Genomic DNA, 11,964 nt, shown 5'->3' on the forward strand with positions numbered 1-11,964 from the left:
CACACTCTCACCTGTGCAGACTAAGTTCCTAAATTCGGCGGAGTCCCGGAACCAAGATGGCAGTCCCTGCTCCTGAGGCAGAGGGCTCCCGTGCCTCTAGTGTAACTTGTAAAGCTAATAAACCTTAAACTGTCCTTCTATGCTGGAAAACAGTACATGAAAGATCTGATAGAGACAATCGCTGGCAATGAGAAACTTGTCTCCCCTCAGAAGCCCTACCCCGCCCCACCGCAAGTCACCAGGATGCACACCATGTTTCTCTTCTTACTGACAGCCCAACCAACTACTGCAGGGCCACACATTGGACACCAGCCTGTGTGGCCAGTGGCTGCAGCACACCCTGTGCTGCCCTCTAGCTGGCTCTTGCTGGCTGTGCAGCCACTGCCAACCTTCCTGCTGACTGATGTCTTCAATTGATGTGAAGCATTTATGTTCCCATAGCAACCCTGGTCCCTAAGCTTTGCTGAGACCAGCATTCTATCATTGACATGTTCTTTCAACTTCTCTCTACAGTATCTTAAGACCGCTGAGAGAGGTGCTCAGCTTCAGCCTGAATTTACTCTTTATTGTTCATTGAACAGCTTAAAACCTTGGTCCAGCTAATCCTACAACTGCCATTTATGAACACAAGGTCCAAAATTCCAGTATTTCTTTACTCTATGATGCTGGACATCTTCACTTGTCTTTAGTTTATGCCAGAATACTAAATAAGCAAGCTTTAATGCCAGTGAAGAGACATACTTTCTTGCTAGCAAGAGTGAGAGCAAGTTGACAGAGAGCAAGCTTCCGTCTTCCCTCCTTCGTATAGGACAAGTGTGGTCTAGATTAAAGGTGGATATCCCCACCTCAAAAGATCTGTACGAAAGGCTTATTTTTCTACCTCAAAGATCCATATTAGAAGTGGCTTCCTACTCCAAATTACTTAAGAAAAGAATTCCACCCAGATTTGCCTTGGTCTTTAGTTCATTCCAGATACAGTCAAATTGACAACCAAGAATAGCCCTCACAAGTCCAGTCCTTGTTCATTTGATGCACAATCATATCTCTTTATGTCATGCTTAATTTTCATATGAAAGCAATAAGCAGGTCATAATTGCATCTAACATGATACAACTATCCCATGTATAGTCACATATGCATTATATATTTAACCAGGTCACTCATGGTCCAAGAAGGGTTTGTTGTTGTTGTTTTCTGCAGTATGTTGTAGTAAATACAGAGACTCACAATGGATCATGAGTAAAAATATGTGTCAATTGAGATCTCAGCCTTAAATAAGATATTATATCACCTGGCCCACCCCACCCCACACTCCACCCAGGCTCAGAGAGCTTTGCAGAATAAGAGATGGTAAGAATACCAGTACTGAAGGATGAGGAAGATGAGGAAATGTGTAGTGAAACACAAGACCTTCTGGGCATGACATGGCTGCCACACTCATGAATTCGCAGAACCCAGGATTACCTGCACAAAACTGTATTAATGGCTGGGGAAAGTCTATGAGACCCAGCCCCTCCCTGAAGAGCTATCCACAGATAATGGTTGGTGAGAGGAGTAGTGGTGTGGTCACTGTTAAGTTGCTCTTGTACTTAGTCTCACCCCTGCAGACATAATTAGATGAAGTATCTCACAAAACAGACGTAGGAGTAGGAGGGGACACACTGAGAAGAGTAAAGGGGTTGGTGAGAGTGGAAAGGGATAAAGGAAAATGAATATCACCAAAGTACATTATAGATGTATGAAGTTGTGAAAGAATCTAAGAATGAAGATAGGGTAGCTACTCCAGCAGGCCTTGCACTGTGCCCTTTGAACAGCTACGAATGGGGCTGGGCTGAGATCAAGAGAAGCTCTGAGCTGCTGGGGGTAGTTACTCGGTTCCTTGTCTGGGTAGATCATGGTGGATTGTCTTTACCTTCTCAATAGTTTGCAGGAATACAGCTACCTCACTTCCCAGCTGTGTAGACTCCTTGCCACTTGTCAAATCACTATTGGAAAGCAAATTGGAAGAATTTGTGATGGTTGGATTAAACTGAGGGCAAGCAATCATAAAACAATGGTTGTCTGAGCAGTCATCTAAGTCAGAAATTGTAAGTTATGAAACATCAATTGAGTCAGTTATGGAAAAAGGTAAGCCATCTTATATCGTAACGAGTACGTCCTGGTAATAGAACAAAGGACTTGGGTGTTTATTTATTACGATTGCATTGACAGGTATCATCTTCTAATGAGTATTCGGTTTTTGGAAATGTTTCTGACTTATATAGTTCTAAAAGTTCGTCTCTGCTAGGAACTGAGAACTATGGAAGAAATCAACCCATTTTTTCATTTTGAAAAGCCACACAATTAAATTGCTAATGAAATCCTAATGATGGACTTCACACTGAAGTGGAAAAATATCCATAATCTGCCTCACACTGAAGTAGCACTGAGGGGGCATCTCTGGCTTCAGAGAGATGCACTCTGAAGACCATTGCACTCTGAGGACCATTTTCTGCATGCACACTTTGTATGGTCACTTAGTGGCACTGTTTAGGAACTATTCCATCTTAATGCAATCCTGCACAAGAATATCATTTATAGTATGCAAAACTGAGACTGGAGTATTACTAGGCACAGCCAAGACCAAGTGTCCACTTCCAATGTGTTTCATTAAAAAAACAAAACAAAACAAAAAAACACTGAAATGTGTGCACCTAATTTCTTTTGTGGCAAACACTGAAAGTTTAAAACATCAAACTAAATAATTAATATTAAAACCTTTATCCACACTGTAAAAAACACACACACACACACACACAAAATTCCTTAGTGTTAAAGCTGATGCAGTGAGTGGCGGTTGGTTTCTCATTTCAGGAAAATATTTTAATTGTTTATTTACCAATTAGGAAAGTAAACATCTATTACTAAAGGAAATTTCAAAATGTTTAAGGAGCAACATCTTCCTTGAAGTGGGAAGATTAGCATAAACAATGACACACACACAAGTTCTGCTCATTGGCCCAAACTTTGGGACATCATATATAAAAGGCACAATAACAAAGAAAAAAATAGATTTTTAGGAAACTTACCTGTGAACAGAACTCCTCCCTCCACATCCAACACCATGACCAACTCCTGCTGCTCCCCTTGCTGCCAGCCCACCTGTTGCAGGACCACCTGCTGCAGAACCACCTGCTGGAGACCAAGCTGTGTGACCAGCTGTTGCCAGCCCTGCTGCCAGCCCAGCTGCTGTGGCTCCAGCTGCTGCCAGCCATGCTGTCAAACCACCTGCTGCAGGACCTGCTTCCAGCCATGCTGTGTGAGCAGCTGCTGCCGCACACCCTGCTGCCAGCCCTGCTGCTGTGTGTCCAGCTGCTGCCAGCCCTGCTGCCAGCCCAGCTGTTGTCAGCCCAGCTGCTGCCAGCCCAGCTGTTGTCAGTCCAGCTGCTGCCAGCCCTGCTGCAGGCCTAGCTGTTGTCAGTCCAGCTGCTGCCAGCCCAGCTGTTGTCAGTCCAGCTGCTGCCAGCCCAGGTGCTGTATCTCCAGCTGCTGCCAGCCCTGCTGCAGGCCTAGCTGCTGTCAGTCCAGCTGCTGCAAGCCCTGCTGCCAGCCCTTCTGCCTCAACCTGTGCTGCCAGCCAGCCTGCTCTGGACCTGTGANCTGCACCAGGACTTGCTACCAGCCCACCTGTGTCTGTGTGCCTGGCTGCCTGTCCCAAGGCTGTGGGTCCAGCTGCTGTGAGCCCTGTGGCTGTTAATCAACTTACCATGGACCCACTATCTACATAAACTAGCCTTCCACTATCAAACCTATCTGATAGACACAAAAAAACCAAACTCAGTGATATTTCTCTGAAAAGATCCTTACACTATCTAACCTCCAGTCACCTTGTTAGCAGATTCATGTGTTTGCTTATAATTACAGCTTTATCTAGTGCTTTTCTCCTCATTCCTCTGGTTCTTAGTCAAAGCTATCTTTCATTGACCTGGATGAGCAGTCTCAGCCTTGGAAAAATTGCTTATTTCATTTTCAACATACAGAAGCATTTATAAAACCAAAAGAAAGAAAGCACTCAGCTATTTCCAGTATTAGTCATCCTTTCATTTCCATGTGTTTAGAATTACCATGACTCATGGTGTAACTCATTTGTAAAATCGTAGCATTGTCTTCCTAGCCGACAAGGGTTTACTAATAAAGTCTTCACTCGATCGTCTTCTGAATTGTGCTCTGTTGTGTTTCTGTGTGTTGCTTGTCATATTATGCCATCTCCTCTGAGCCACATCATAGTCTCTGACTTGGGCAAAGACAAAATATGGGATGTAGTTAAAGATAGAAAGCATCATCCAGAGAGCTGGACTTCCTGGCTGCAGATTTGCTGTGATAATCGGCATGGCTTAATGAAACACAGCGCTGGCACTGAGCACTGGGAACCTGTGCATCTCACGACTCACAGCTCTCTCTGTTATTTACACACATACACACACATACACACACACACACACACACACACACACAGTGTGTGTGTATGAATATGTGTGTGTGCATATATATATATATATTTATTTTATTGGTTCTTTGTGAATTTTACATTATGCATTCCAATCCCACTCATCTCCTTGTGCCTTTGCACCCTCTCTCCACCCTTGCATCCTCCCCCACAAAAGAAAAAAAAATCTTCTTGGGAAGCTGTAGAGTTTCACAGTGTGTCCCACAGTATACTTTTGCTCACACCCCTTTGCTTGCAATGTTCATTGCAATGAGTCTTTGGTCTGGCTTGAGGCTTCTGGCTCCCGCTACACTATCAATACTGAACCCTCACTGAGATGACTCTTCTTAGATACCCTCTTATTGTCCCATATGATGGAGATCCTGTAGTTTTGGATCTGTAGGACTGGCCAACTTCAAGTGCTCCAGGAGTTCGTTGATGGGGTAGATGTTGGGATGGATCAACTCAAAGGCCTGAATCTGGGCCTGAGAAGTATCTGAGATGTTCAGCCCACCAGATCTCCCATACCCAGATCACTGGGGTGAGCTCTCCAGCCCCACCCCAGATAGCTGATCCACTGCTGCAGCCAGCGAAGGGCAGAGCTAGCTCTCCCACTCTCATGTCCTCTGGGCTGGCTCCTCCAAACCCACGCTACCCAGGTGAAGTACAGAGCCTGCTCTTCAGAGTATTGTACCCAGTGTGGGACAGGTCAGTTCTCTCACTCTTATGACTCTTCATTGTGTCCACATCCTTCTGTTTCTCTTTCTCTTCCATTTCTCTACCACTTACTTGCTCCTCTTTGTGGTGCCTGGGATCTCTGGGTATCTGGGATCAGCTCAGGTGTGGTCTCAGGAATGCTATGTCCCACCCATGCAGTGTGACACTGGGCAGAAGTCATCTCAGGCATGGTCTGCCCACTCAGGCCTGTATGGCAGGACTGATGGTTATCTCAGCCTAGCTCCCTATCTGGGTCCCCTGGTGCAGGACTAGTGGTCATCTGGGGTTCCTTCCCTGCCTGGACCCCATTATCTTTTCTTAACAAAACCTCCCTCAATTCACCCCAACAGTAACCAGTAACCACTGAGCAAAAGAGCCAGTTTTAGAAGCCTAGAAAGCCGTGTAAACCGTTTATTCCCTTGGCTAAAAAAGCTGTTGGTGATGACTTTTAAGTATTTTTAAGACACAGTGTACTTGCTACTGTCTCGGGCTTTTAAAAGCTTTTTCACAGTGTGTGGGGGGAGGGGGAGGGAGGGATCAGAGGACAAGGTGTGAGAGTTGTTTTTCTCCTTCCATCTTGTGTTTCCTAGGGCTCAAACTCAGGCTTGGAGCAGGCACCTCTTCCTGCTGAGCCTTCTCAGGATTTCGATGTGAGAAGGTCATCTAGAAATGGTTGATCTTTTAGAAATTGCATAATTTATGCCCTCATTCTTATAGTTACCAGTACAAATAGCCATCTGGGGGAAAGTTAATTTGTGATAACACTGGTGAGGAAAAAAAAGTAAAATATTTAATATTCTGAATTAAAAAGGCCAGTAACCCATGGATTTCCAGAGAATGTTCTGTAGGTTGTGATAGAAAGGACTTAGAGTAGTCTTTATTGCACATAATCTACAAAAATCTAACCCAGGTGGATAAAGACTTAAAATTGACTTTTGAAAAAAACCTTGAAACTCACCCAGATGGTGGTGGCACAGGTCTTTATTTCCAACATTCAGGAGGAAGAGGCAGGTGGATCTCTGAGTTCAAGACTAGCCTGGTGTGCACAGCCAGGGTGGCAGGACAGCCAAAGCTACACAGAGAAACCCTGTCTCAGAAAACAAACAAACAACCCATAAAACTCATAAGAAATATAGACAAACATCTCTTATGTCTTGAGGAAAGACTTTTTACTTAATTATTTAACATCCAAACCACTGTTTTCCCTCCCCCCTTCTCTCAGTCCTTCAATCCCACCTTACCTCCCCCAAATCTGCTCCTCCTTTCTTTCTCTTCAAAAAAGGGGACGCCTCCCATGGATATCAACAAATAAGACAAGGTGCATCTTCTCCTATTGAGACTAGACAAAGCAGCTAAATAGGGGGAAAGAGTCCTAATAGCAGGCAACAGAGTCAGAGACAGTCCCTGCTTCCACTGTTAGGAGTCCCACATGAAGACCAAGCTACACAACTGTTACATATGTGCAGAAGGCCTAGGTCAGTTTCCATGCATGCTCCCTCATTGGTGGATCAGTCTCTGTGATCCCCTACAGGCCCAGGTTAGTTGATTCTGTGCGTTTTCTTGTGGTGTCCTTGACCCCTCTGGCTCATACAATGAGGAAGGACAAGATTTCATCTCGAAGAGAAGCAGCCAATTTGACTGCTAACATGTAGAGTTTATAATCATCAGAGACAATAACAGAAACCTGAAAAACACACGTGATAAACTATGTGGTGTTTAAGAAACACAGAAATAAACATATATAACAAAAAATATAAAGAAATGGTCAATCAGAATAGAACAGGAAAGTGCACATATGAAGACTAAATTGAGGCCTCTTGTATCCGTTTTAATGGATCTACATGTTCAGGACTAAGCTAACCCATAGTGGCTTCTTTTTCTCTCTACCTTCTTCTCCTGGTTCTCCTCTGACCCAAAACCCAGGAAACCTAAACCCCACCTATATCTCTTCTGCCCAGCTATTAGCCGTTGACATCTTTATTTACTAATCAGAGATACCTTGGGGGCAGGGTCACTTGGGTCTACATGCAGACTCCAGGTCTTGGGGGCCCTCACTTAGTATTACAATAGACAGCAAGACCAAACCTCAACAGGCAAAGTCTTCCCTGTCCCTCTGCCCAGGGCTCAGGCCCCCTCCATGCTGTACCTAATAAACACGACGAGGCTCTGAGTTGTTGTGTAGTTGATCCCTTCCATCAGAGCAAGCACAGGCCACTGGATCCCATCATCACTGCATGTGTCTGTTCTTCCTTCATTCCCTGTCACCCCATCCAGGTCAAGACCCAGAACATGACACCGTGTGTTTGAGTCCTTGTTCTTTGGCACTACTGAACATCTTTAGACCATTCTCAACACATAAAGTTCAATTCATGAAGTCAAACCTCTATCAGTGGCTTCACTACCAATGTATTCAATCCATTCAGACTGTTTTTCAGAAAAACAAATGCAACTGTAATGAATATATTATTCTATGAACAGTGCAGTGGGATAATTACATAAATCACATTTCTATTTTATGAGATGGTGCTGAAGCCAAGTCCATAGTAGAAAAAAAAAAGTCTTTTTACTTTTTTAATTTTTGTATTGCTGATAACCCACTAAGCCCAGTTAGAGCTTATCATGTGCACATGTATTTGGTCCCATCCACTGGGTCATGGGAAATCTCTCAGTGGCCATACATTCAGAATGAAATGATCTCCCTACACACACAACAGCAGCTATCAACTGCCAGTAGTTCATCAGGAAGAGTTGAGATGCAGGAAGCCCTCCAAATTTGTGATGGAATTCTGGCTGCTTTGATGTCGTGCTGGTCATGTGCAGGTAGCCACAGCTGGTATGAGTTCATGATGTTTATAGTCACACCAAGTTCAGAAGTTTGCGTTTCACATGCCTCCTCCCCGTCCTCCTTCCCTGTATGTTCCTTAAACTTTGGTGACGGGATGGTGGTGTTACAAATAAGCTCTGGAGATCAATCCGGTGACTTTTTTAAACATTGAAAAAGAAAGCAACCTACTAATGTTGTTCAAACACAATGGATAGTTCTGAAATTTCACTCCAACGATACATGAAAACTACTCACTAGAAGAGGTGGGTACATACAGGATTCACACTAGCTGAAATGATGGAAATATATCCATCAGCAATAAAATGCATTAGTAAAGCTTGATCCCACCAAAGATCATCATAGACAATAAGTCTATAAATCACAAATGTGAGCAAAAGACAACAAATAATACATGCTACATGGTTTCATGTTTAAGAGAGATCAAAAGTTGACCAACTCTGATGCACATACGAGCTGCCTTAAGGAGAAGAGCAGTGGTTCTGCCCTGATGACAGACACCAGGTAGGCCATGGTTTCCTGACATGAATGATGGACACGCTCTGCCTTTACCATATTCAGTCAAGCGATGTATAAAAGTGCATTATTTATTTACAATGTATTTACAATTTGATTTCTTTTAAGTAAAGGTATATGGATTCATCTCACAGAATTTAATTTCCTCATTTCGTAAAGACAATGTGTTGACTGGGGTAAATGATCGCTGCTTACTGGTGCTATTACTAAAAAAAAAATAAAATAAAAATAAAAAATGAAGATCTAAAGTACCTGATGTTTTCTAGGTCCTTGAGTCCACTTATTCTACTGACCCACACTTGGATTTATTTTCATATGAAAAGGACTGGGGAAGCCACCTCTACCCACATATCCTTTGATAAAGCTGTCCTAATACATGTTTGCTGCCTCTTGCAGGCTTCTCTGTGGAACAGGATTGGACCCAGACATGGATTGAGTGTGACACTGTGAACATATCAGTAATGCTAGCTTCTCCCCTAATCTGCATAGAGCCAAAGGTATAAGATGAAGGAAAAATTTAACTCCTTCCTGTGGCCACAACAATTGTCACATAGCCATGACAGGAGCAGAAATGACACTGATGAGCATACACAAAAACACTCTCTACAATTAGTTATTTAAAGAAAATTATCAAGGATTTGTAATATATTGAACAACTTCCTCCTTAGAGCATTTCCCCATAAGCCATTGGAAACAAACAACAAGGAAAATTCCTGTCCTGTCCAGAGTATAAAAGCCCCAGGTCTGAAACAGTTGTCAGAATCTCAGAAACTCCTGTGAACAGAACTCCTCCCTCCACATCCAACACCATGACCAACTCCTGCTGCTCCCCTTGCTGCCAGCCCACCTGCTGCAGGACCACCTGCTGCAGGACCACCTGCTGGAGACCAAGCTGTGTGACCAGCTGTTGCCAGCCCTGCTGCCAGCCCAGCTGCTGTGGCTCCAGCTGCTGCCAGCCTTGCTGTCAAACCACCTGCTGCAGGACCTGCTTCCAGCCATGCTGTGTGAGCAGCTGCTGCCGCACACCCTGCTGCCAACCCTGCTGCTGTGTGTCCAGCTGCTGCCAGCCCTGCTGCCAGCCCAGCTGTTGTCAGTCCAGCTGCTGCCAGCCCAGCTGTTGTCAGTCCAGCTGCTGTCAGCCTAGGTGCTGTATCTCCAGCTGCTGCCAGCCCTGCTGCAGGCCTAGCTGCTGTCAGTCCAGCTGCTGCAAGCCCAGGTGCTGTATCTCCAGCTGCTGCCAGCCCTGCTGCAGGCCTAGCTGCTGTCAGTCCAGCTGCTGCAAGCCCTGCTGCCAGCCCTTCTGCCTCAACCTGTGCTGCCAGCCAGCCTGCTCTGGACCTGTGACCTGCACCAGGACTTGCTACCAGCCCACCTGTGTCTGTGTGCCTGGCTGCCTGTCCCAAGGCTGTGGGTCCAGCTGCTGTGAGCCCTGTGGCTGTTGATCAACTTACCACAGACCCACTAGCAACAAATCTGCAAGATAACCACAGTACATCAAATCTACAACAATTCTCTACTAATAATATGTACTTAACAGTAATACATGTCTCATAAAACTGCATCATTTTCTTATAAACAGATTTGTAACTTGATCACTGGCTACCATCAAATCCACTTTGGTATCTTTTTTATTACTCTGGCTGCTTCGAAACATCAACTGATCTTCACAGGCATTTGTGATCTCAGCTTTGACCAAGAGATAGTTGCTTTTTTAACCAAGAAAATAAAAATAAGAAAAAGTATTCATAATCATCTAATTAGAACCTCTCAGTGAAAAATATCTAGAATTTTATTCCAATGTTTTTATATGATTTCATGATTCATCTTGTAACTCCTTCATGACCACTCTATATTGTCTTCTTAGCTAAATAAATAAATAAATAAATAAATAAATAAATAAATACATTGTCCATTGGTGTTTCTAATAATATTTTTCTTTTTTTTTTGAGACAGGGAATTTTTGACTATATTATTCTGTGTTTTGATTTTTTAATTTTTTTTGTTCTTCAAATTATGTTACATCACTTATGTTGCAAACAGTTGTTCCAAAGTTGTTATGTTTGTAGAACTCCATCACTGAGACTACAATATATGGAAGAATGACTTAATGGATGATAGACCTATTTTTGCTTGTAATTTCAGTACAGGTTTTTCTGGGAGGCTCCAGTACTTGAATGAAATAGCAGTGTGGCCAGAGCAGTTAAAAAGGTGTTTACACCATGTAGACCAGAAGCCAGCTCAAGAAAGTTTGAGTGACCTAACATAACCTTCAGAGGCAAAGCCTAGGGACCTACTTCCTCCAACTAGGTCCTGCCTGCTTGAATTTACTGAGTATATAGAACAGTGCCATTACCTGATGAACAAGCACTCAGTGCATGAAACCATAGAGGGCATTTTAGATTCAAGCAATAGCACTTAAGCAAACACAGCACAAGTTAAGTGACCTGTGTTGTGGCAGGCAGTTGGGGAATAGATGGAATCAAATCAAGGCCCCAGATTGTCAGATTCTCAAGACAGGGCTGTCATGGGTGCAGTTTTAGTTTAAGGAAACATGGCACTGCAAGCTGAACAGTGAGGAGATGCATGCTTTGCCTTCTTCTCTGGCAATATCATTAGCTCCTCTCATTTTCAGTTCACCTTCATTAACACAGCTCTTCCTAATTCATGACTCATACCTTGATCACCACCACCCACATTTGAAGAGCAGCCGTGAACTCCAGCCAGGCAAATGGAGAACTCCTTCAAATACATTTAATGATCTAAATGCTCCTGCCAGTGTCCTGAGACTTCAATATGAATAGTTGCCCTAGCAAATGTTTGTTGATGTCATAGAAATGTCCTTGTTTTTCTGGTCCCTATTCCTATATGGCTGCATGTATCACTAAGAAATAGAATTTCACTAACACTCACCCTTGCAGTGATAATTGTTTCCAGGTCAATACTGCATTAAGGAAATATAAGAGTAGCAAATCTCAGGATTCAAAGCAGCAGCAAATTAGTGATGCTTCCAGCCTTTGATCCACCATGAACTTTGAACCGCCTAAGGGGTAAAAATTATACCTGAACTTTGGGAGGGAAAGAACAATCAATCGAGTGAAATGAAAATGTGTGTTCTGAGGTCGGTGAGGCTGTGAGGGAGGAGACTTCTAGGAGCAGTGGTTGTTGTGAGCACGGAGCTGAAAGAGAAAACAACAGACATTCTGAGAGAAAGAACCGATGATGGAGAACTTAGTAATCTGATGGCTAATGCTGCTACAGGCAACTGGAAATAATGAAAAAAAATAACGAAGTAAATGCCTTAGAGGGAAGAGTTGCCACAGACATGTGGTCTTCTCAGACGCATGCCAGAGATTCCTTCTACAGACTTCCTGAAACTATGAGAGAGAGAGAGAGAGAGAGAGAGAGAGAGAGAGAGAGAGAGAGA

At 43.6% G+C, this 11,964-nt stretch overlaps 2 protein-coding genes across 9 annotated transcripts in view; both read left to right on the forward strand.

Annotated features, from left to right (window-relative positions):
* The first annotated feature begins 3,055 nt into the window (after nt 1-3,055).
* On the forward strand, nt 3,056-4,185 carry LOC110304452 (keratin-associated protein 9-4-like). 4 transcript variants are annotated; one of them, XM_021175872.1, is made up of 2 exons: nt 3,104-3,417; nt 3,466-3,736. In XM_021175872.1, exons 1-2 carry the CDS (start codon nt 3,104-3,106, stop codon nt 3,734-3,736), a joined length of 585 nt encoding a protein of 194 aa, XP_021031531.1. The 4 variants fall into 4 exon arrangements, with proteins under 4 accessions (XP_021031529.1, XP_021031531.1, XP_021031530.1 ...); XM_021175871.1 differs by having other exon boundaries at nt 3,104-3,402; nt 3,445-3,736; XM_021175873.1 differs by having other exon boundaries at nt 3,104-3,372; nt 3,445-3,736.
* Nucleotides 4,186-9,304: 5,119 nt separating this feature from the next.
* LOC110304451 (keratin-associated protein 9-3-like) overlaps nt 9,305-11,964 on the forward strand; it is a 15,431-nt gene continuing 12,771 nt past the window's right edge. The window contains exons 1-2 of one of the 5 annotated variants that reach the window (XM_021175866.1): nt 9,305-9,663; nt 9,721-10,451. In XM_021175866.1, the coding sequence (XP_021031525.1) occupies nt 9,350-9,663; nt 9,721-9,982 (576 nt within the window). In that variant the 5' untranslated portion in view covers nt 9,305-9,349 and the 3' untranslated portion in view covers nt 9,983-10,451. Of the gene's footprint in view, nt 10,452-11,964 lie in introns of those variants that run through there. The other 4 variants (XM_021175867.1, XM_021175865.1, XM_021175869.1 and 1 more) reach the window with 4 other exon arrangements.

Source organism: Mus caroli, chromosome 11 (assembly GCF_900094665.2).
Source record: "Mus caroli chromosome 11, CAROLI_EIJ_v1.1, whole genome shotgun sequence".
NCBI lineage: Eukaryota > Metazoa > Chordata > Mammalia > Rodentia > Muridae > Mus > Mus caroli.